Genomic DNA, 21720 nt, shown 5'->3' with positions numbered 1-21720 from the left:
CTCTGCGTATTCATACACTAAATGGTCAAAAGTATTGGCACACTTATAACCACATAGTCACTTAATACGTGGACATGCAGTCTGCATTCACAAACATTTGTGAAAGAATGTATCATTCTCAGTTTGGTGTGAAATAACCTACGGTAACTGTATTGTGAGCCAGGCCTTTTCGTCCAACATCAGTGTCTGACCTCACAAATGCTCTTCTCTGAAGAGTCAAAGCTGAGTCTGTTTTCCTGAGCCTGTAGATTTAGAACGGATATCATCAGAGTTTATGTATTTGCAAGGCATGGACGGATTATGAGCCACTTACCCCCTGGGCACAGACATTAAAATGCCCCCCCTGCCACCTGAGGAAGTTATTAATACAGAAATGGTTGGGGGGATCCAGGATCAGCTCCCCCGCGTGAGTTTTGTGGAAAGAAAAGTAGAAATTAAGACTTCCAATGACATAACCATCAAAATGATTTAAGCCATCATGCTGTGAAAAAGATGGAAAAACAAAGTGTGATTATCGCACATAGTGTGATCTGTGTTATCTTTACTGAGGGGCCCCATTCAAATACCATAGGTGAATTTGAATAACATGACCCATATATCTTGTCCATGCATGACATATCTGACTATGACTGAGTGGTCCTATTCAGATATCAGAGGTGGAGAACATATTAGTGACTTCACACAGCAGCTTGAGCTTCAGGGCCCTCTGAGCCCTTGGGCCTGGGCCCGGTAGGCCTGTTCAATAATCCATCCCTGTTGCCAGGTGTCCCAGTGCTTTTGTCTATACTGTATGGTGTTTGCTCACTCGATTGAACAAGTGCGTAATTGTTTATGTATATACATGTACTTGTATTAAATCTTTTATTTCATTCACACGTCTGTATTTTCCCACAGTTCTGTGTCCCCTGCCGCCAGCAGGCTGTCAGTGTCCCCCATCCGACCGGTCAAGTCCCCAATCATGATTCGTAAGCAGGTGATCCAGACCACAGAGGTGCTGCCACCATGGAAACAGGCGGGCTACGCGTCGGAGGCCAGCTACACTGCCATGACCTCCGGAGCCACTCACGTGCAGACCTCGGTCACACAGCGCGCCTCATGGGAGAGCTCTGTTAGTATGCAACAGCAGCAAGTGAGCGGGATGTCCGTGAGCGGAATGTCCATGACCACCAGTGCCATGGCCGTCAGTGGGAGTGCTATGGCCGTCAGTGGGAGTGCTATGGCCGTCAGTGGGAGTGCTATGGCCGTCAGTGGGAGTGGGATGGCCGTAAAAGAGGTGAGCAAACTGCAAATTGGGAGAAAAGTTCCTGTGTGGATGACTTGTAAACATGCATGAGAAGTCCTGACAAAACAGATGTAATACTTCTGAATTTTGTAAAGGCCTGAGGCCATTTGAATGTATTTTTGAAGCTCTGTTTGAGTTTTATTATGCATTTGTCTGCCTGGTTTGCTTTTTACCCTAACATACAATTTGCTTATTATGTAGTGTAAATGCTGCTTTTTACTATAGGTGAAAAGCACTTACAGTGCATAAACAAAATGTTTTTGACATTTGCTGCCTGAATATTACTTGCACGTATAATAGGAACACCAAATGCCGGATGACAAAACAGCCGCTGTTGCTACGGTGGTAGCTGCAGTGGAACATGCTCGTAGTCGAGAGCCTCAAAGTAGCTCTGTCGAGTTGTCCACTCATGAGGTCACCATCACCTCTGCACAAACCACATCTACAGCAGAGCAGGTACAACTCAGTGGAGTTCATGAGCACAGTTCGATTCCAGACCATCCTCTCACTTCTTCTTCTTCATCTTTTTTTCTTTATCCAACCCTTCTTTTTTTTCTGACAAACTCAATACTTGTCTTTCCTTGCTAGATCATCCACCCATTCCTTTCATTGGCCATTTGTTTAACTTGTTTCAGTCATCTACTTGCTGAATTTATGTCCACAACTAAAAGCTTATTCATCTCTCACGTTTGTATAGACAGAACAGGAGGAATCCCAGGAAGTATCTGATACCACAGTGTCCCTTGACATCAGTTTTGGTGCACCATATGCTGAAAGCACCATACAGGAAATTGCATCATCTATAGAGGTAGAATGCCAGCAGTAGAGTAATTGATTAAACAATCAATGTATTACAATTACGGAGTTGTCACTATAGCAAAACAATAAAACAATAGCAGGAAGAGATATAGAACATTCTGAAAACTGATCTTGTCTTCATCTCCTTCTTGAACTATGGCATGTGTAGATCACACAAGAGGTTGAGAAATCTACAGCGATGGTCGCAGATGCTGACCAGGCTAGTGAGGTACTTCCTGTTTGCTCACTGGTAGAGCACAGTGAACTGGACATTTCCTCTGTGTCGCGTAGTCCCACAGAACAGGAGCAGGTAGCTGATGACATTGTTTTTGTTGACTGGTCTTTCATCACCCTCACGTTCGTTCACAAAAAGCACTTGGAATATCACAGGGTAGCATTTTGAGCTGTTATGATGAAACTAGTGCTAAGAGAAAATAGTGAGAGAATGAAGTGCAACAAGTTAGTAAAATGCTACCCTCTCTTTGTGTTGGATGTCACCTTCTTGTTCACTTTTTGACACTTTTTTTTCACTCCACCACCATAATGTCATGTTATGACATACAACATACGGTAATCTGACCATGTATGCAACCAAGCTAATGAAGTTATGCATGCATATGCCATTAACCTCTTTGAGCTCACAGAGCTCTTCTTTCCTGTTGATGTTTTGTATGCAGACATTATTTGAAATGTTGAGTGCTTTGTTTGTTTGCATACGTAACACATGCCATAGATTGAACACTATCTATGCTGTAGATCCCACTGACCGCTTGTTGCCTTTAGGGCGAGGAGGGGAAAAAGGCCGGTGCTGTGGCCACTGTGCTTGCTGCCGTCGATCATGCACGCGTGCGCAAGCCTGTGCATGCCGAGAGGGCTGCCACCGCTGAAGAGGAAACCGTAGAGTTCGATGTATCACAGCAGGCCATGTATGCCGCTGAGCAACAACAACTACAACAGCAACAACAACAACAACAACAACAACAATACCGAGCAAGAGCAGAGGCCACACTAATGGCCTCTGCTGCTGAAAAGACTGTTCATGTCTCCCAGGTTAGAACATGCTTTACAGCATTGATTAAAAAAAAAAAAAAAACCTTAGGAGGAAGGCACGGTTGACGTAGACGTACTGTAGATGTATTCTCTTGGATGCATTCGCTTAATTTTCACTCTGTTGGTTACTGTAGATCCAAAGGAGCCTAGACACCAGCACTCATGTGGACACTGGCCTGGCTCCTTCCCCCATACCACACTTTACAGTTTCAAAAGTTACTGTGCCTAGAGCTGAACATAGCCATGAGGTAAGCATGTGCAAATTCAGGCAAGCAGGGGCAAGATCACAGCAGTGCTGGGTGGAAATTGTTAGGTTATTTCCCCTTTTGCACTTATAAATATTATAGCTGTATTGAATTGAATGAAGTAAAACCAGTAAGCAAATGTTGCTTGTGTTGGTTCAAATATAAATATCCTACAATTAGTAGAGTGTTCCTGCTTGCCTGATATGTACCTATCAGTTTCAGTTAGCCCCATCTTTGTTGTCTAACTCCCCATAACATGGATGTCATAAAAAAGTGCACTGATATGCACTCTGATCCTTCTAAAATATATTCGTTACTCCTCGTTTAAGACAATGAACCCATTTCATCCCAAAGAACATCCCTTGTACCTTCCTGTGTCTTTCTTTAAAATCTTACAGGCACTTTAACAACCTAACATGCATTGATTCTTCCCATTGTCTCCCACAAACCTAAAAACCCTAAAAAACCTAAAATCATCACTCTTGACCTGGAAGCTCTCTGTCCGTGTGGCTAATCAAAGTTTTGTGTCGGTCACCTGTAATCATGCTATTTTTCCTTGGGTCGGTTAGGTCTCAATAGCAGGCTCTGCTATTGCCACACTCCAGAAAGAGCTATCGACCAGCCATGGTGCTCAAAAGATCATCAAGCCCGTCAAGGCCCCGACTCACAGGGTCATGGAAATGAGAGTGACCCCTGAGCCGACCCTTCCTCCGTTTAGAGACGAACGATATCAGGCGCAGTACGAAACACATTTGCAAAGCGAGATAGGCGCTTCCTACGCAGGTGGCATGGAGCAGGCTTATGGCGAATGGGAGGCCCAGGTTTGTTGCTTGTTGTGTGGTGTAAAAAAACCCTGTGCTAACATTGTTCCGAGGTCCCCCGTGGTGTTCCTCCATGTCCAAAACCTACCACACTCCCTCCTGCCCCTTACTGAGGACTCCTTCCCTTTCCTCCACTGAATCCCTGTTGATTCATACCATTTTACGTAATTCTCAGCATTATAATGTTTTGCCATATGTAAATAAATATGTTTTATTTTTAATCAGGCTATGGAGATTGCAGCTGTCCCAGCTGAACAAGAAGCAGTTGTGCCACCTACACTTATTGCTGTAAGTACTGTCGTTATCACAAAGTCTGACTCAGACCTGAGATGAGAAAGATATATTTTTGTTCTACAATTTTTCAAAACAATTAATCATAATTCTCATTTTCAGGCCTTGAAAAACGTGACCGTCACAGAGGGAGAATCTGTGACTTTAGTGTGCCAGATTTCTGGAACCCCAGCCCCAACCATCATGTGGTTCAGGGAGGACTACAAAATCGAGAGCACCATCGATTTCCAAATTACATATGAGGGTGGATATGCACGTCTGGTGATCCGCGAGGCCTTTGCTGAAGACAGTGGCCGCTTCACTTGCACTGCCACTAGCCCTGCTGGGACAACCAGCACATCTTGCTACCTGCTTGTCAAGGGTAATGCAGTTTACATATTTTAATTTTTTTTTGTAAATGTTTACTTGAAGTCATCTCAGCTGGAGGATATTGTGAGGATCTAAAACCCCTTGTGTTCCCTTCCAGTATCTGAAGAGATTGAAACCAGAGAGGAAGTCACCATTGTCTCAGGAGAAGAGACACGGTGGGTCCCACTTGTTGAAGGATTTATTTATTAAAAAAAAAAAAAAAAATTATAGTCATAGGCATTGGAATGTCGTATCATACCCAAATGCATTCAAGTGTGTTTAATTATTATGCACTGATGTTTGTTTCATTTGATATTCATTTCTAGTGTTGCAAGCGAAGCTAGGGAGGAGACCATGTCTGAATTCAGCACAGTGTCTGAAACCATAGAGATGGGGGCAGGTGTGGCACCCTTCTTCGTAAAGAAGCCCTTTGTACAGAAGCTGGTCGAAGGAGGAAGTGTTTTGTTTGAGTGCCAAGTTGGAGGAACACCCATGCCTCACATTTACTGGAAGAAGGGTGGTGTGCCTCTCACAACTGGATATAGGTACTTTTAAAAGTTTCAGTTAATGAAATGCTATTCAAATGGAAGGATAATAAATAAACAGTAATTACAGTTATCTTTTAATGTAGGACATTATTTTATTGTATTAAGATGATGACTATTTCTTCAAACATTCAACATTTCAGATACAGAGTAGCCTACAATAAGGAGACCGGCGTCTGCAAGCTGGAGATCTCAATGACATTTGCTGATGATGCAGGAGAGTACACTATTGTGGCAAGGAATCAAATGGGAGAGTCCGCTGCCTCTACTAACCTCCTCGAAGAGGGTAAGACTCATAAGCCTTTACAAGTATGCTGATTGATATGCAGTGCATATGGGTTTGCCCTATGTTAATTGTATGTGAATTCGGTGAGTGTAGTACATTACACTGGTGGCTACAGTACGTGTGCTTAATAAACCTGGGAGCTGCTATCAGTGTGCGGACCTTTATCTTTTCTTTTCACGTCTTTTGGTCCAGCACCTGCACTACTTAGATGTGCGCGCATTCTCTTGCTTTTGGCTACAGTACTACACTCAGTAGAGACCTGAGATTCATCTCATTTGATAACATTTTTTATATCAATCTGATGTACTGATATCATCTTCATTCCATCATCCTCATGTAATCAACAGAGGAATATGACGCCTACATGAAGCAACATGACGTGACCTACAAGACAGAGGTGACTGCCATGGTGCAGGAACCCAGAGTTGGAGATGTTCCCCCTGTGATAGTGAGTGAATATGAGAGAGAACAGTATCTCACACAGAAGACGACGACATATATTTCTGGACAGGTACAGCGTTAATTATAATATGTATATTATAATATGTCACATTTAAGATAATCATGTCACTATATCATGTGGTTTTAACTTTGTTTATTGCTTTTTTGTTTTTTAAAGGAATTCCAAATATCTGCTTTTGAGCAGAGAATAATACAAGAGATTGAGATTCGCATCCTGAAGATAACATACCAACAGATAGTGACTGATGATGGGGAAGAGATGGTCATCAATGTAGCTGAACATGAAGCTCAGCAGCCCACCTTTAACACACCTGTCAAAAACTACAGAATCATGGAAGGCATGGGGGTCACATTCCACTGCAAAATGGGTGGCACTCCACTGCCTAAGGTAATGTGTTCTTAGAGAAGACAAAAACATGAGGATGCGTTGATTTGTCCCCGTATCACTATTCAAACTCAACATTCTGTTCTGTGAGGCAAACTCGGTAATGTTGTTTTTGTATTTTAAATATGTTAAATAGATTGCCTGGTACAAAGATGGCAACCGCATCAGACATGGAGGCCGTTACCAGATGGAGTTTCTCCAGGATGGAAGAGCCAGTCTGCGTCTGCCCGTGGTGCTGCCAGAGGATGAGGGCGTCTACACTGCTTATTCGTGCAACATGAAGGGCACAGCTGTGAGCTCTGGAAAGCTTTACATTGAGTCTGCCGCTGCTGCTCAACCACAGTACCCACAGACAGAGGCTATGAAGAGAATTAGGTGTGTTTTAAGTTTATTTATGTTTCTTAGCAGAACCAATAGTATACATATCATCACAAGTGTCTATCAGCTTACCTCTTTGTATCATAAGGTGAACGAACGAACATCCTTTATGTGTATAGAATGTGTGGGTGTGTGTGATTATCAATTCATGTTCACATAGGTCAAATATGCTATGTGTAGATGACATGATATGAAGGCGACACTGTTTGAGTGATGTTGTTTTTGTTTTTTTCCCTTCCAGGTCCACCTCTCCTCGTTCTACCAGCTACTCTCCTGGACGTTCCCCCAGCTTCTCTCCTGGGCGTTCTCCAAGTTTCTCTCCCGGTCGTTCTCCCGGTCGGTCCCCAGCCCGTAGGCTTGACGATACTGATACAAGTCAACTTGAGAGGCTGTACAAACCTGTGTTTGTTCAGAAGCCTTCCTCCTTCAGGTGCTCTGAGGGACAGACAGCAAGATTTGACCTCAAAGTGGTTGGCAGACCCATGCCAGACACATTCTGGTTCCACAATGGTAGGTTTTAAGTATACATTAGTTTATTACTTCATATGTAACTTTTTTGTTTCACCTTCATCTCCATATTGAATTGTATGTCCTGAAAGAGAATGATGTCCTTGTTGTCAATTGAAAAATGTCTAATTTTCATTACAGGTCAACAGGTTGTTAATGACTACACTCACAAGATAGTGATCAAGGAAGATGGAACTCAGTCTATGATTGTGGTTCCTGCCATGCCCGGTGACTCTGGAGAATGGACAGTTGTGGCCCAGAACAGAGCTGGAAAAACGACTGTTTCTATGACTCTCACAGTTGATGGTATAATATTGCTTGGATATTATTGAATTGTGTTAATGTGTTGTAGTAACATGTAATATATTACATTGAAAAAGTAATGTCAGTGATGTATATTATGTACACTTACGTCTGTGTATTGCTGTCAAATTAACAGCCAAAGAAAACTTGGTGCGACCCCAGTTTATTGAGAAGCTGAAGAATGTCAGTGTCAAGGAGGGCTCTTTGGTTGCACTGGCTGTCAAAGCCATTGGAAACCCTCTCCCTGATATTGTCTGGCTGAAAAACAGCGACATCATCTCATCCCACAAATATCCTAACATCAAGTAAGTGTTCATCGGTTAATTGATCAGACTCATGTTATACTGTCTTATCATTTCACTGTTGAATGCAAAAAAATATATATCAAAAATCTATTGTGTTTTATCACTACAGGATTGAAGGCGTCAAAGGAGAGGCCCAGTTCAAAATCCCCACGGCTGTTGGATTTGACAGTGCCTGGTACACTGCTACAGCCATTAACAAAGCCGGACGGGACACCACACGCTGCAGGGTCAACGTTGAGGTTGAGCTCAGTGAACCAGAGCCTGAGCGGAGACTTGTTATTACCAAGGGGACCTACAAGGCCAAGGATATTGCTGCCCCCGAGCTGGAGCCACTGCATCTTCGCTATGGCCAGGACCAGTGGGAGGAGGGAGACCTCTACGATAAAGAGAAACAACAGAAGCCTCATTTCAAGAAGAAGCTGACATCAGTCAGAATGAAGCGCTTTGGACCTGTGCACTTTGAGTGCAGACTGACCCCTATTGGCGACCCCAACATGATGGTGGAGTGGCTACATGACGGTAAACCCCTGGCTGCTGCCAACAGGCTGCGCATGGTGAATGAATTTGGCTATTGCAGTCTGGACTACGAGGTGGCTTACGCAAGAGACAGTGGCGTCGTCACCTGCAGAGCCACTAACAAATTTGGTGTCGATCAGACGTCTGCCACGCTGATTGTGAAAGATGAGAAAAGCCTTGTTGAGGAATCTCAGCTTCCCGAGGGAAGGAGAGGCATTCCCAGGATGGATGAGATAGAGCGCATGGCCCATGAGGGTGGCCCCGCAGGTGTGACCGGAGATGACTATTCAGAGAAAACGAAACCTGAAATCGTCTTGCTTCCAGAGCCTGCGCAAGTCTTGGAGGGGCAAAATGCCAAATTCCGCTGCCGTGTGACTGGTTATCCAACTCCCAAAGTCAACTGGTACCTGAATGGACAGCTTATCCGCAAGAGCAAGAGATTCAGGCTTAATTATGATGGTATCTACTACCTTGAGATTACTGACAGCAAGTCCTATGACTCTGGAGAAATTAGAGTCGTTGCAGAGAATCCCGAAGGTGTAGTTGAGTACATTGTAAAGCTGGAGATCCAACAGAGGGAGGACTTCAGGACAATTCTCAGACGCGCCCCTGAGATTAAACCCACAATTGAACCTTTCGGAGAGCATGGCAGAGTGCCTTTTGAAGTTGTGAAGGTTGACAAGCCTAGTGAGGTCTCCCAGCAGAAAGAGGTTGTAAAACTGAGAAAAGTTGAGAGAGTTGTCCATGACATATCTACAGAGGAGACAGCAGAACTGAGAAGCAAATTCAAACGCAGGACAGAGGAGGGCTATTATGAGGCTATTACTGCTGTTGAGCTCAAGAGTCGCAAGAAGGACGAGACTTATGAGGAAATGCTGAAGAAGAGGAAAGATGACCTTCTTCATCACATCAAGGAAATTCCTGAATCTGAGAGGAAGAAGATGGAAGAACAAGGCAAAGTCACCTGCCCCACCATTAGACCAGAAAAAATAGCTCTCTCTCCCAGCATGGAGGCTCCAAAGATCATTGAGCGTATCCAGAGCAAAACAGTTGCTGTGGGAGATGAGGTTCGTTTCCGTTGTAGAGTTGTCGGAAAACCAGACCCAGAATGCCAGTGGTTCAAAAATGGTGTCATGCTGGAGAAATCTGACCGTATTTACTGGTACTGGCCTGAAGACCAAGTCTGTGAATTGGTGATCAGAGATGTCTCTGCAGAGGACTCCGCTAGTGTCATGGTCAAAGCCATCAACATTGCTGGAGAGACCTCTAGCCATTCATTTTTGTTGGTGCAAGGTATAGTACTTATATTGAAATGTTGCTGTTTTCCAGCTTGAAGTTTTAAGGTTTACATTGTCATTGCTGAATTACAGAATACAATAGTAAATTGCATTTTTCCTCTCTTTCCTTTAGCCAAGCAAGTTATTACCTTTACTCAAAAGCTGGAAAATGCCTATGCCAAAGAGAAGGACACCATGGTTACCTTTGAATGTGAAACAAATGAGCCTTTTGTTAAAGTCAAATGGCTGAAGAACAATGCTGAGATTTTCACTGGTGATAAATACAGGATGCACTCTGACAGAAAAGTACATTTCTTGTCTGTTCTGATAATCACCATGAAAGATGACGACGAATATTCTTGTGTCGTTGTTGATGATGACCAAGTAAAAACTTCTGCCAGACTCCATGTGGAAGGTAAGTCTTCAGATTTGTGTTGCATTTGGTATGTCACTGACACAATTAAGAAACAATTTCCTAATATGTTGTACTAAATGTTATGCACAATTTATTTGCAGGTGCCCCTCTTGAAATGCTGAAGAAACTAGAAAGTGTTGAAGTCCCTGAAACATATTCTGGAGATTTTGAATGTGAACTGTCTCGTGAAGATGCTGAGGGAACATGGTACTTTGAAAATAAGGAGATTACTCCCAGTTTGAAATATGTTGTGTCCTCTCGCCGTGGACGTCATGGTTTGTCTGTGAAAGATGTCAAGAAGGAAGATCAGGGCAAATACACTTTCAAAACTGGAAATTTGAGCACAAGTGCTTCCCTGAAAATGAAATGTGAGTCTAACCTCTATAAGGAAATGTTTTATGATTGTGTTTGTGGTCTATGCATTTCATCCATATATTAATTATGCTATTTTTGTGTTGTTCTAGTGCGTCCTATTACTCTGATGCAAGGACTCTCTGACCTGACTGTCTGTGAGGGTGATATTGCTCAGCTTGAGGTGCGGTTTTCTCAGGAGAATGTTGAGGGAACGTGGATGAGAAATGGACAACCCGTCTCGGCTTCAGACAGAGTTCACATTGTCATCGACAAACTGGTTCATAAGCTGCTCATTGAAAATGTCAACAGGGATGATGCAGGAATGTATTCCTTTGTTGTTCCTGCTCATGATATTTCCACGACTGGAAAGCTTACCGTGCAAAGTAAGATCATTTTGAGCAGATGCCATTGTACTACAAGCAATTTAGGGAATGGTGTGTCTTCAAAGTACTGATTCCTTTTCTCTCAATCTCTCATAGCAATTGGCATCTTGTCACCACTCAAGGATGTTACCACCACTGAAGGCACCAAGGCTGTGATGGAGTGTAAGATCTCTGCTGCTGATGTCAGCTCAGTGAAATGGTACCACAATGACAAGCAGGTGATGGCCTCAGACAGAGTCCAGATGGTGGCCAAGGGAACCAAACAGCGTCTGGTGCTTATGAGGTCCTTTGCCTCTGATGAAGGTCAATACAAGTTGGTTGCTGGCAGAGTTGACACAAGCTGCAAATTGACTGTTGAGAGTAAGTGATGTGTTTTTTTTGTATGAGGAGCATTATGTGAATTATAATACTTTAATATTTAGTGGAACAAAGGTTGTATATTTGAGCTTAGACAGAACATATCCTGTGTAACCTTTACTTGTTTATTTCACCAGAAATTTCCATTGTGAAACATATGGAGGACCGTGTTTGCACAGAGACCCAGAATGTTACTTTTGAGGTGGAGCTGTCTCACCCTGGTATTGATGCAGTTTGGACCTTGAGGAACAATGTGCTTAAAGCAGGTGCAAAATACAAGATGGAGTCCAAAGGCAAACGCTACACCCTTACAGTCATCAATACCATGAAGGATGAGGAGGGACAGTATGCATTTGCTGCTGGAGAGAAAACATCCAGTGCAAAACTTACTGTATCAGGTGTGTGACACCTTTTTGTTGAATCCACAGTTCTGCTTATATTTTGTTGTCTTGTGTCTACGTGTATACTGTTACATTACCATAATACTGGACCACTGACATATTTATCTACATATCACTATATAGAGTGAGTAGGATTGCTACTAACAATTATTTATTATGTTTGATCAAATGAAAGTGCCATGAAAATGGTGAAGACAATGTAAATCAGTATTTCCAACATCCCTAGATTGTTTTTCCACATGTCAACAAAGATATCTAGTTTACTGTCATATAAAAGTTATAAAAGTAATCAAGCTAACAAAACAGTTGGCGATTAATTTGATAAACTTGGAAAACGATTGAATTATTTGTTGCAGCTCATTTGATCTATTTCCATATAAACCCTGATCAGGCTCCAACTTCCTTTGGGGAGCAATAATGTCCAGCAAGTTTTAGTTAATTCTTGTAATAGCACTAGGATTCACTTAAATTCGCCTACACCTAAATTACGTATTATTCTCTCTAAATTGAGTCATTGAAAGGACGCAAACTATTTATTCCTCTTTGCTTGCACTAGGTGGTGCTATCAACAGACCCCTTCAGGACCAGACTGTAGCAGAATCTCAGAGTGCCGAGTTTGAGTGTGAAGTCGCCAATGCCAGCGCTAAGGGCAAATGGCTGAAGGATGGCCAACCTGTTGACTTCGGTGAAAATATTCACAGTGAAGACAAGGGTGCTGTGAGGCGCCTTATTATTGCCATTACCAGGACTCAGGACGTTGGTGAATACACGTACCAGGTGGCCAACTCTAAGACAACAGCCCACCTGAAAGTTGAAGGTGAATACAACCTTTAATTCCAATGGTTACCTGTCATTTTGTCATTATTATGTTTTTTTTATAATTATTTGTGATTCTACTACTATAATTTACTATTATGTAGCAACCATGTATTTGCCATTAACAATTATTTTGTTTGTTTCTATTATATCTGTCTTGCAATAGCTGTGAAAGTGAAAAAGACACTTAAGAACCAAACTGTGACTGAGACTCAGGAGGCTGTGTTCAGCCTTGAGCTCACCCATGAAAATGTGAAGGGATCTCAGTGGACCAAGAATGGCGTTGAGCTTGTTCCAGGTGACAAGTATGAAATCACTATGGACGGCATGGTGCACACTCTAAAGATCAAGAACTGCACCACACAAGATGAATCAGTCTATGCATTCAAACTGGGAAAACTCAGTGCCAATGCCAGACTGAATGTTGAAAGTAAGTGGTTAATTTATCTCATTTGTTTTATTTTTATCTGACTTTATTTTTGTGTTGGTACATCTTGAATCTTTCATGTATTTATTATTTTTTCCCCTCATTTTCATAGCAATAAAAATTGTGAAGAAGCCAAAGGACATTACCTGTCTGTTGGATGCCACTGGCTCCTTTGAACTGAGCCTATCCCATGACAACATTCCAGTGAAATGGATGTTTAATAATATTGAACTGAAGCCAAGTAACTCCTGCCAGATATTGTCAGAGAGGAAAGCACATAAACTTATCATCCAGAATATTGACACCAGCAAGGCTGGGGAATACACTGCTGTAGTTGGACATCTGCAATGCAGCGCCTACCTGCATGTTGAATGTAAGTCACCACAAATGCTTTAAAATGGATTGCAATAACGTTAACCAGGTTATTACAAAATGTATTAAATGTGACTCATTCCATTTTTATTTGCCTTCAACTAGCCCTGCGTGTCACAAAGCCTATGAAGAACGTTGACGTCCCTGAGACCCAAGTGGCAACCTTTGAGTGTGAAGTGTCACACTTCAATGTCCCATCCACTTGGCTGAAGAATGGTGTGGAGATCGAGATGAGTGAGAAGTTCAGGATTGTGGTGCAGGGAAAGCTCCACCAGCTCAAGATCATGAACACCAGCAGACAGGACGCATCAGAGTACACCTTTGTATGTGGAAATGACAGAGTTTCTGCAACACTGACAGTTAGCCGTAAGTTTGACTCCCTTAAAGCCATGTAGCAATTTTACAATGGTAACATCCAACATCCAATAACCTCTAACATGTTGAATTCATTCTTCTTTTCTCACAGCCATTTTGATCACCTCCATGCTGAAAGATCTCAATGCTCAGGAGAAGGACACTATTACCTTTGAGGTTACTGTCAATTATGAAGGCATCACCTACAAATGGTTGAAAAATGGTGTGGAAATTCGGTCCACAGACAGGTGTCAGACCCGAAGCAAGCAGCTCACTCACTCTCTCACAATACGCAATGTGCACTTTGGTGACAGTGCAGACTACAAGTTTGTTGCCGGATCTGCTGAAACATCTGCAAAACTCTATGTTGATGGTGAGTAGTTTTGTTTCCCAATCCCCAGTTTGTAAATCTGCAAAATCTGTCCCAACAACACAAATGTCAATTTATTTATTTTTTCCCCTTCTTTTAGCTCGCGTGATTGAGTTCACAAAGCACATCAAAGACATCAAGATTACTGAGAAGAAGAAGGCTATTTTTGAATGTGAATTATCTGAACCTAATGTACAAGTGACATGGATGAAAGATGGACAGGAACTTGAAGTATCTGAGAGGTACATCCCTTTCTTATATATTGGTCTAGTTTACAGAAGAAAGAGTTAACTAGGTCTACTCTCAAGTAAACGGTTATATTGTTAATTCACAACTATATTCTCCATTTCTAGGTATAAGGTTACCACAGAGAAGTTCCTACACCGTTTGATGATTCAGACTGTCCGTCAGTCTGATGTTGGAGAGTACTCTGTGGTTGCTGGTGCCAGCATGTCAAGGGCTCATCTCACAGTTGAAGGCCGTGATGTCCGGATCACAGAACCTGCTGAGAAAGATATCACTGTAAGTGCTAGGCGTTGTTACTTGCTTAGGCTAAATTAATTTAGTATTAACTGAAGATAAATTAACAAAGGTTTTGACAATAAATGTGTTTTGTTTTGTTTTAGGTTGTTGAGAAACAGAGGTCTACATTCGAGTTTGAAGTAAATGAGGACGACATTGAGGGCCGCTGGATGAGGAATGGAGTTGAGATCCAGTTTTTCTCAGAGGAGCGGTTCACCTATGTGGCTATTAGGAAGATCCACCGTCTGATAATCACTGAGACCTACAGAACTGATGCTGGAGAGTACACCTTTATTGCTGGCAAGAACAGGAGTGTGGTAACACTTCATGTCAAAAGTGAGTAACACATTAGTGATGCTCCAAATATGTTATTATAGAAGATCAGAAGTGGTCTACTGAAAGTGATCTGATCATTTCCCATGAAGAATGTTAACGTTTGTGTTTTATCTTCCGACAGTTCCTGAGCCTCCCAGGATTGTCCGCCAGATGGAGGCGCTTACGGTTGAGGCTGGCAAGCCTGCTCGCTTCACTGTGGAGGTGGCAGGTGTCCCTCAGCCTCAGGTGGCTTGGTACAAGAACTCCCAGGCTCTGTCAGCTGGGTTTAAATGCAAGTTCCTTCGAGATGGGAATGAGTGCACACTGCTGTTGATTGAGGTCTTCCCCGAGGATGCTGCAGTCTATAACTGTGTGGCCACAAATGACTTTGGCCAGGCATCTAGTTCTGCTAATCTTACTGTGGAAGGTAAATGTTTGTGGTTTTCCTTCATACACTTCATAATTAAACATACACATCACTGGAAATCAATGCTGTTGAAATATATTAAACTTATCAAAATGATAACGATAAAAAATGATAAAAAAAAGTGTTCAGACAAATGTGCTGAAAGTGTGTGAAAGTGCTATAGTTCTTACAAATGTTTCAAATGGGATACAGAATAATGGCTGATGATCCATTATAATGCCCTCTCTTTTTTCCAGTCTCAGAGGTGGTGTCTCCAGAGTCAGGGGCTCCCCTCTCTCCCCCCGTTATCATCTCTCCAATTCACAACGCCTCTGCCAAGGAGGGTGAAGCTGTCAGATTCCAGTGCCGTGTCTCTGGAGATGGTAAGCTTCACAACGAGATGTGTAATAGAAAATGAGAAAGTATTGTAGGATTAGCAACTTGTGAGATATGTTTGATTCACTGATTTTTTCCCCCTCCCTTATCAGATCTTAAGATCATGTGGTACTGCAAAGATAAAGAGCTCAAGCAATCAGAGTTCTTCAGGATGTCCCAGTTTGATGATAATTGCAAATTGGAGATTGCCAGAGTGTACCTTGAAGATGAGGGGGAGTACACTTGTGTTGCCCGTAACTCTGCAGGAATGGTCTCATGCTCTGCTTTCCTGAAACTTGATGGTGAGTTTTACATTTTAGATTTGTACGAACTTGAGGCAGTGTAAAATATTTCCTAGGATCTTGTGATGAATAATGTTTGGACTGAATGTTCATCCCAAATTAGTATTCCATTATATATGATGATGTTGATCCAAGTGTTCTTGTATAAAACCGGTTCGTCGTGACTTGAATACAATGACTTGTACTTGAAAGCTTGCTGACCATGTACTGAATAGAGGGGTACTTCCTTACAGGAGAAATGCACACTCAGGACACTGCATCCAAACAGTGGCATGCCACATCCAGTCTCTCCACAAGCATATCAAGTGTTAAGAAGGAACCAATTGGTCAAAAGCCCACTTTTATTCAGCCTATTATGAGCTGCTCCGTGTATCACGGGGAAGTGGCCAGATTCCATGCTTGTGTGTCCGGCATGCCGAAGCCAGAAATCAGCTGGTTTCACAACCGGGAACCCATAAAACCAACAAAAAATGTTGTCTTCCATTTCGATGAGATGACAAACACTGCCACACTTATCATAGTAGATGCTTTCTCTGAGCATGCCGGACTGTACACATGCAAAGCAATGAATAGTGCAGGAGAGGCGGTTTGCACGGCTACCCTGACAGTAACTGCAGAAGGTAAATGGACTATCGTTGACCTCAAGAAGCTTGTGGTTTCAGTAACACACCATTATTAATTATTTTTTGCCACACCTTTCCTGGGAAATATCCCCTTAAAGAAAGAACACTGAGGGATTGTGATTACTCACTCACTACTAATTTCACGGATAGGCTAACTGCTGTTTGTTTGTAAAATCCTTTCCCCCCACTCTTCTCTATTGACGGATTGCTTTGAGCGTTACTTCAGTGTTCCACACCACTTGTATTGTTTGAGGTGGACTTCACTCTCCTTTTCTCTCACTCTCACAACTACAGCCTGTTTTAGTGGATTGAAATCTGTCATTGACACATATTCTTTTCTTTTAGTTGTGATGTATAAATTGCATAATTACCATGTCATCTTATCTAATTTATTCTCTTGTATTCTCTTGACACAATGAAATGTATAGATAAGCCAACTGTTTCAAGTCACGGAAAGACTCTTTCAGAAGCTATCATCTTTCAGAAAGGGCCTGTCAAAAGCTCTGCAGCCTCTCACCATATTGAAACATATTCAATGTCTGCGAAGAGTAAAGAAGACTTGTCTAAAAAGACTTTGTTGGAAACTCTTGAAAGAGGGGACTCTTTGACATCTGAAAATCTTACTACACCTCCAGACACTCCTCATATGAAAGCATTTTCTGAGGACATTAAGCCAAAGGGACATGTCATAGACAAAAAGCCTATCTTGGAAATCTCTTCAAAAGCATTATCTTTTAAGAAACCCTCTAAACAAACGGTTGATGTTGGAGGAACAAAACTCTCTCTGGACATGTATGAAAAGACAATGACTGTGCACCTTGAAAAGGACTTAGAAATACCTCAGAGTGCTTCTACTGCAATGTCTTCCATTAAGGTTTCCACCTTGTCTCCTACAATAGAATCTCAAAAACCAAAGTCTGTCTATGATAGGTCTAGCGTATCAATCTCTTCACATTCTACTCAGAAAACACCTGTAGAAGAGGAACCACAGTCAGATCTTCACTCATCTGTGTTTGCACACAGTGTTGAATCCTGTTCCGAAGACATTCAACAGCCTGGTCAACCTGATGATAGACAGGTTTTTGAGAAAACTCTTAGACAGCCATTCATGAAGATATCTCAGAAAAGTAGGACTGTTCAACAGCAAATGACAGCGGTTAGTATTTCCAAGACAATAGAGGAAAAACTACCCCCTGTCTTTAGTGAATCTGCTAATTGGTATAAACCACAGGTGGATGTGGATGGCAATAGACAATTATCAGTCTCAGCAGAGTCATTTATGAGGATTTCTCAGTCAGAAATGAGTCTTCCTCAAGACATTACTACTTCAAAAATGTCCACAGTGAGCGTGTCTATGGCCAAGATGGACAGATCTCCTCAGCAATCCTCAGGGTATGATACATCTGATTCAAAACAAAGTGATGCTAAGGAAATCCAGCAGATACAGTTGCAATATGATAGTCAAGTATCTAAACCTGTTGTATCACAACATGAAAGTGGCAATATTCACCAGACAAAAATATCTTCAGAGGAGTTATCAGAAAAGATTTCAAAGGCTATGCAAGAAATGTTCCCTAAACAAATGCCAAGTTGCAATATTTCACTGTTAACCTATAGAACTGAAACAGATTCTAAGCAGGCGATAGATTTGCTAGCCACTAGCCATATTTCCCAAACTGTTAGTGGAACGTCTTCAATGAAGACAGCATCTCCACAAAGTAAATCAGTTCTGGGCATTTCACAGCAAAAGCCTCCACAACAGACAGGGTACTCTGGCACATCTGTCTCATACAGTGTTGAATCTGAAGCTAAAGAAATCTACCCAGTTGTAAGCATTTCTAAGCTTGACAAGGAAAGTTTGATTCAGCAGACTCCAGGCAGCTATACAACTGAATTTGATTCTAGAGACAGCCAGTCACAGACAGCCTTGCCTGGCCCAAGCCAAGTACTAGAAAGCTTTTCAGGGAGATCCTTTACTGAAACATATCCATTACCAAAACCAAGGGGGGGAAGTCAACATATGCTTCCATCAGGGAATACAGCTGTGACTATTAGTGATGTTCCCCAACAACCCTTAGATACTTCAGTCCTCTCTTACCGTTTTGAATCAGGCACTCAACAACAGATAGACAGGCCAATCACAAGCGAAAAATCTGAAAAGGTTGTAGGGAAGACCTTAATGAAGATTTTTCCATCACCTCCGAGTGGGGATTTAAAGCAGGAAAGGGTATTTTTAGAGAAATCAGTTGTGGCCAAGAAAGTGCTGGAAGGCCCGAGCGATGATACTGTTTCTGAATCTGACTCTAAAAAAGCTGGCTGGCCAGACAACAGCCAGATATCTGAAACTGCGTTTGGGAAATCCATCACTACGATATCCCAGTCATCAGAGCAGGATGGACATGTTCAGCAACAAAAAGATCCTGTGGCAAAATCTATTGCTAGCATATCTGGAAAAACATTTCCACAACAGACTGTGCATTACCAACCATCTATCTCACACAGAGATACATCTGATATGAAGGAATTGCAAACACAAGCAGATCTGGTGATATCAACATCTGGATATTGTCCACAGAGTGGCAGAGATCGACTGCAGACAATCACTTCAGAGAGGACAGAACATCTTATTGATTTACCTCATGATGTGCACTTAGTAGAGAGTTCTAAAGGGAAGTCTTCGATGGATATTTCATTAAGCAAAGATGCAGAGATTCAGAGACAAACATCTTCAGTGCCTGACAAAGTCAGTAAGAAAGAAGAACTGCCATGGAAAGAATCACCAGAATGGATTCATGCTTCTGACACTTACACTGAAGAGATGTCATCCCAGGGAAGTGCCTCTCAGCAATTTGCCCCTACTGGCAAGTCTAGCACAATCTTGAAAAGTAGAATGACTAATCTTGATGTGAAAGCAAATGACATGGCTCAGTTTACCTACAAGTTAGATGATCCAGACTTCACTGAGATTGTTTGGTGTCATAATGGAACAAAGCTCATCGACACAGACAGAGTGAGATTTACACAAAATCGAGGAGAGGTGACCCTTACCATATGGAATGTCCAGCCTGAAGACCAAGGAACCTACTGTTGCATGGTAAAAAACAGACAAGGAAAGAGAAGAATGTCAGCACAACTCACGGTAGAAGGTGGATATAGTTTCAAAGAAGACTCTCATCTCATTTCATTCCATGAATCTTATTTCAAAGTATCTTATTTCTTGTCAAAAAATATACAGTCATCTCATATTCATCACATTTTGTCATCCCTCTTTTTCTACTTGAATGATGGTCTTTTCATCAAAATGTATTCTTGTGGCAGCAGATGTACTAAGAGCGGCCAATGAATTTCTCTTATTTTTAGATAAAGGTTCTAAAGCTGAAGTTAAAATCCCTCCAGTCTCAAAGGACTACCCTCAGAGTTCAGAGAGATACTCCTCTGTCAAAGAATCTAGACAGTCTATATGTTTAAGGACACCAGAATCATCCCTTGAGGCAACAGATGATCAAAGTTCTACTCTTGCAAAGTTGACTGACACACAGTCACCAAATGCTAAATCAGGTGAAGGTGTGTCTTGTAAAGAGATTTCTCTCTCCAGTTGTTACATGGATGCACAATCATATGATTCTTAAGGCATTTTCTTCTTCTATTAACCCTCTTGTGTTGGTGTGTCTAGTTAAAATGCACACCACTTTGGTCCTGGCCTGGACAATCTTTACATCCATCAAAAAGGATCTAAATACAATTAGAGAAACTGGATTCAGCACCCACGTTTTTGGCAATCTTGGCAAATGCATGCTCTTCAAAATCTCATCCACATCTTTCACCTTTATATAAATTCTGTTTTTATTTGTACTGATGTCGATAGTAATGGACTGAGCACCTTTTCTACTTTTTGAAAAATCTGTATATTTTAATATGTATATTCATTAATGTTGGTACCATTGGCTTAATATTGTTCTCCACCCTCTTCTTCATTTCTATAGTGCCTATGCAAGAGGTGATTGAAGCCAAAATCGAGGAAGAAGTCAAAGGTAGGACGAACAAATTACTTCTTTGTTTCAGTCACTGAGATGATGTTACTCAAACACTGTATTGAATGTAATGTCTGAGAGCATATTATGTGATGGTGATTGATTGTACAAAATGCATGCAAGCAATTGAAGTCTTTTTAAGGTGAAAGTTTTGTCTTTTTTTATTTTTATTATTTCTTTATGTTTGTTTTTTTACACAGCAAGCAATTTGACTGTTAAAATGCTTGCTTTACAGCAGTTTTGCAAAGTGGAGTTCTGCATCTATTTTTCCTGTTTAAAGCATGAGGAATATATCTTGGTTGTTTCATGAACAAAAAGGTGCAGGATGAGAATCTTTTAAAGTTTCCAGATCCCAGGAAATAATGACTTAAAAGATATGGCAGTAGCCACATCTTTTAATTGCTTATTTCATCACTTGCCTCTGGAACTCCTTCCTGCAAATATTTCTTAGACTGGCTTGCAGATAGCGGGATGTGATTAATGATGTTTGCTTTTTAAAAATAACATGATTATACTGGTAAACTATATTAGTTCGAATAAACGCCTTCTCATGCAAAAGTAGACCTGCTTTAATATTCTGAACCTATTTTTCATTATTGGAGGACGATGTTCTTAAATATTTGAACATTTACTACAAAGGATTAGAAAGGGCGTTTATTCATCTTTCTGCAAGTCAGGTAAGGAATATTGTAGGATAGACATCTAAAGTTAATCAACGAGACAGTTATTTTCTAAGAGATCAGTTTTATTTGGAAATATCTATGCCTTTTAAGAAATTTATGCTTTGAAGAAATGTCCACAGAAGAAGGAACAAAACATCAAGCGATTTTCGGGTCAGAATGTTTAATAAAGAATCAAGTCTTGCGTTTATTCGAACAAATATGGTGAGTGAATCAGTTTTTTCTGGCTTTGTGACTTGTTGCATGAGTTTTAATATTTTCATTAATATTCCATTTGAAAATATTTTTTCAATTTCCATTTTTTTGACCAGTGAGCATTTCATTGAACTTATTTTCCGTTTTTTTACAGAGTTGTTTTTTAAGGATGGAACTGAATCCCAGGACAATAGAAGACAGCAACAAGGACCTCTGTCAGACA

At 41.4% G+C, this 21720-nt stretch overlaps 1 protein-coding gene across 1 annotated transcript in view; it reads left to right on the top strand.

Moving 5' to 3' along the window:
* The window catches only part of ttn.2 (titin, tandem duplicate 2), a 165278-nt gene that overhangs the window by 5496 nt on the left and 138062 nt on the right, over positions 1-21720 (top strand). Inside the window, exons 7-40 of the mRNA XM_062534131.1 lie at positions 895-1273; positions 2864-3130; positions 3265-3378; positions 3945-4196; positions 4422-4484; positions 4590-4848; positions 4954-5011; positions 5171-5380; positions 5524-5666; positions 6014-6177; positions 6286-6516; positions 6650-6888; positions 7133-7401; positions 7540-7704; positions 7838-8006; positions 8116-9815; positions 9933-10214; positions 10316-10582; positions 10679-10951; positions 11048-11311; positions 11446-11706; positions 12266-12526; positions 12692-12955; positions 13065-13325; positions 13430-13690; positions 13791-14051; positions 14149-14290; positions 14402-14570; positions 14675-14906; positions 15028-15312; positions 15549-15674; positions 15780-15968; positions 16202-16588; positions 20575-20622. Of these exons, the coding sequence (XP_062390115.1) occupies positions 895-1273; positions 2864-3130; positions 3265-3378; positions 3945-4196; positions 4422-4484; positions 4590-4848; positions 4954-5011; positions 5171-5380; positions 5524-5666; positions 6014-6177; positions 6286-6516; positions 6650-6888; positions 7133-7401; positions 7540-7704; positions 7838-8006; positions 8116-9815; positions 9933-10214; positions 10316-10582; positions 10679-10951; positions 11048-11311; positions 11446-11706; positions 12266-12526; positions 12692-12955; positions 13065-13325; positions 13430-13690; positions 13791-14051; positions 14149-14290; positions 14402-14570; positions 14675-14906; positions 15028-15312; positions 15549-15674; positions 15780-15968; positions 16202-16588; positions 20575-20622 (8915 nt within the window). The remainder of the gene's footprint in view (positions 1-894; positions 1274-2863; positions 3131-3264; positions 3379-3944; positions 4197-4421; positions 4485-4589; positions 4849-4953; positions 5012-5170; positions 5381-5523; positions 5667-6013; positions 6178-6285; positions 6517-6649; positions 6889-7132; positions 7402-7539; positions 7705-7837; positions 8007-8115; positions 9816-9932; positions 10215-10315; positions 10583-10678; positions 10952-11047; positions 11312-11445; positions 11707-12265; positions 12527-12691; positions 12956-13064; positions 13326-13429; positions 13691-13790; positions 14052-14148; positions 14291-14401; positions 14571-14674; positions 14907-15027; positions 15313-15548; positions 15675-15779; positions 15969-16201; positions 16589-20574; positions 20623-21720) is intronic.

This window comes from Sardina pilchardus, chromosome 4, assembly GCF_963854185.1.
Source record: "Sardina pilchardus chromosome 4, fSarPil1.1, whole genome shotgun sequence".
Lineage (NCBI taxonomy): Eukaryota > Metazoa > Chordata > Actinopteri > Clupeiformes > Clupeidae > Sardina > Sardina pilchardus.
This window is presented reverse-complemented; position numbering and strand designations above follow the sequence as displayed.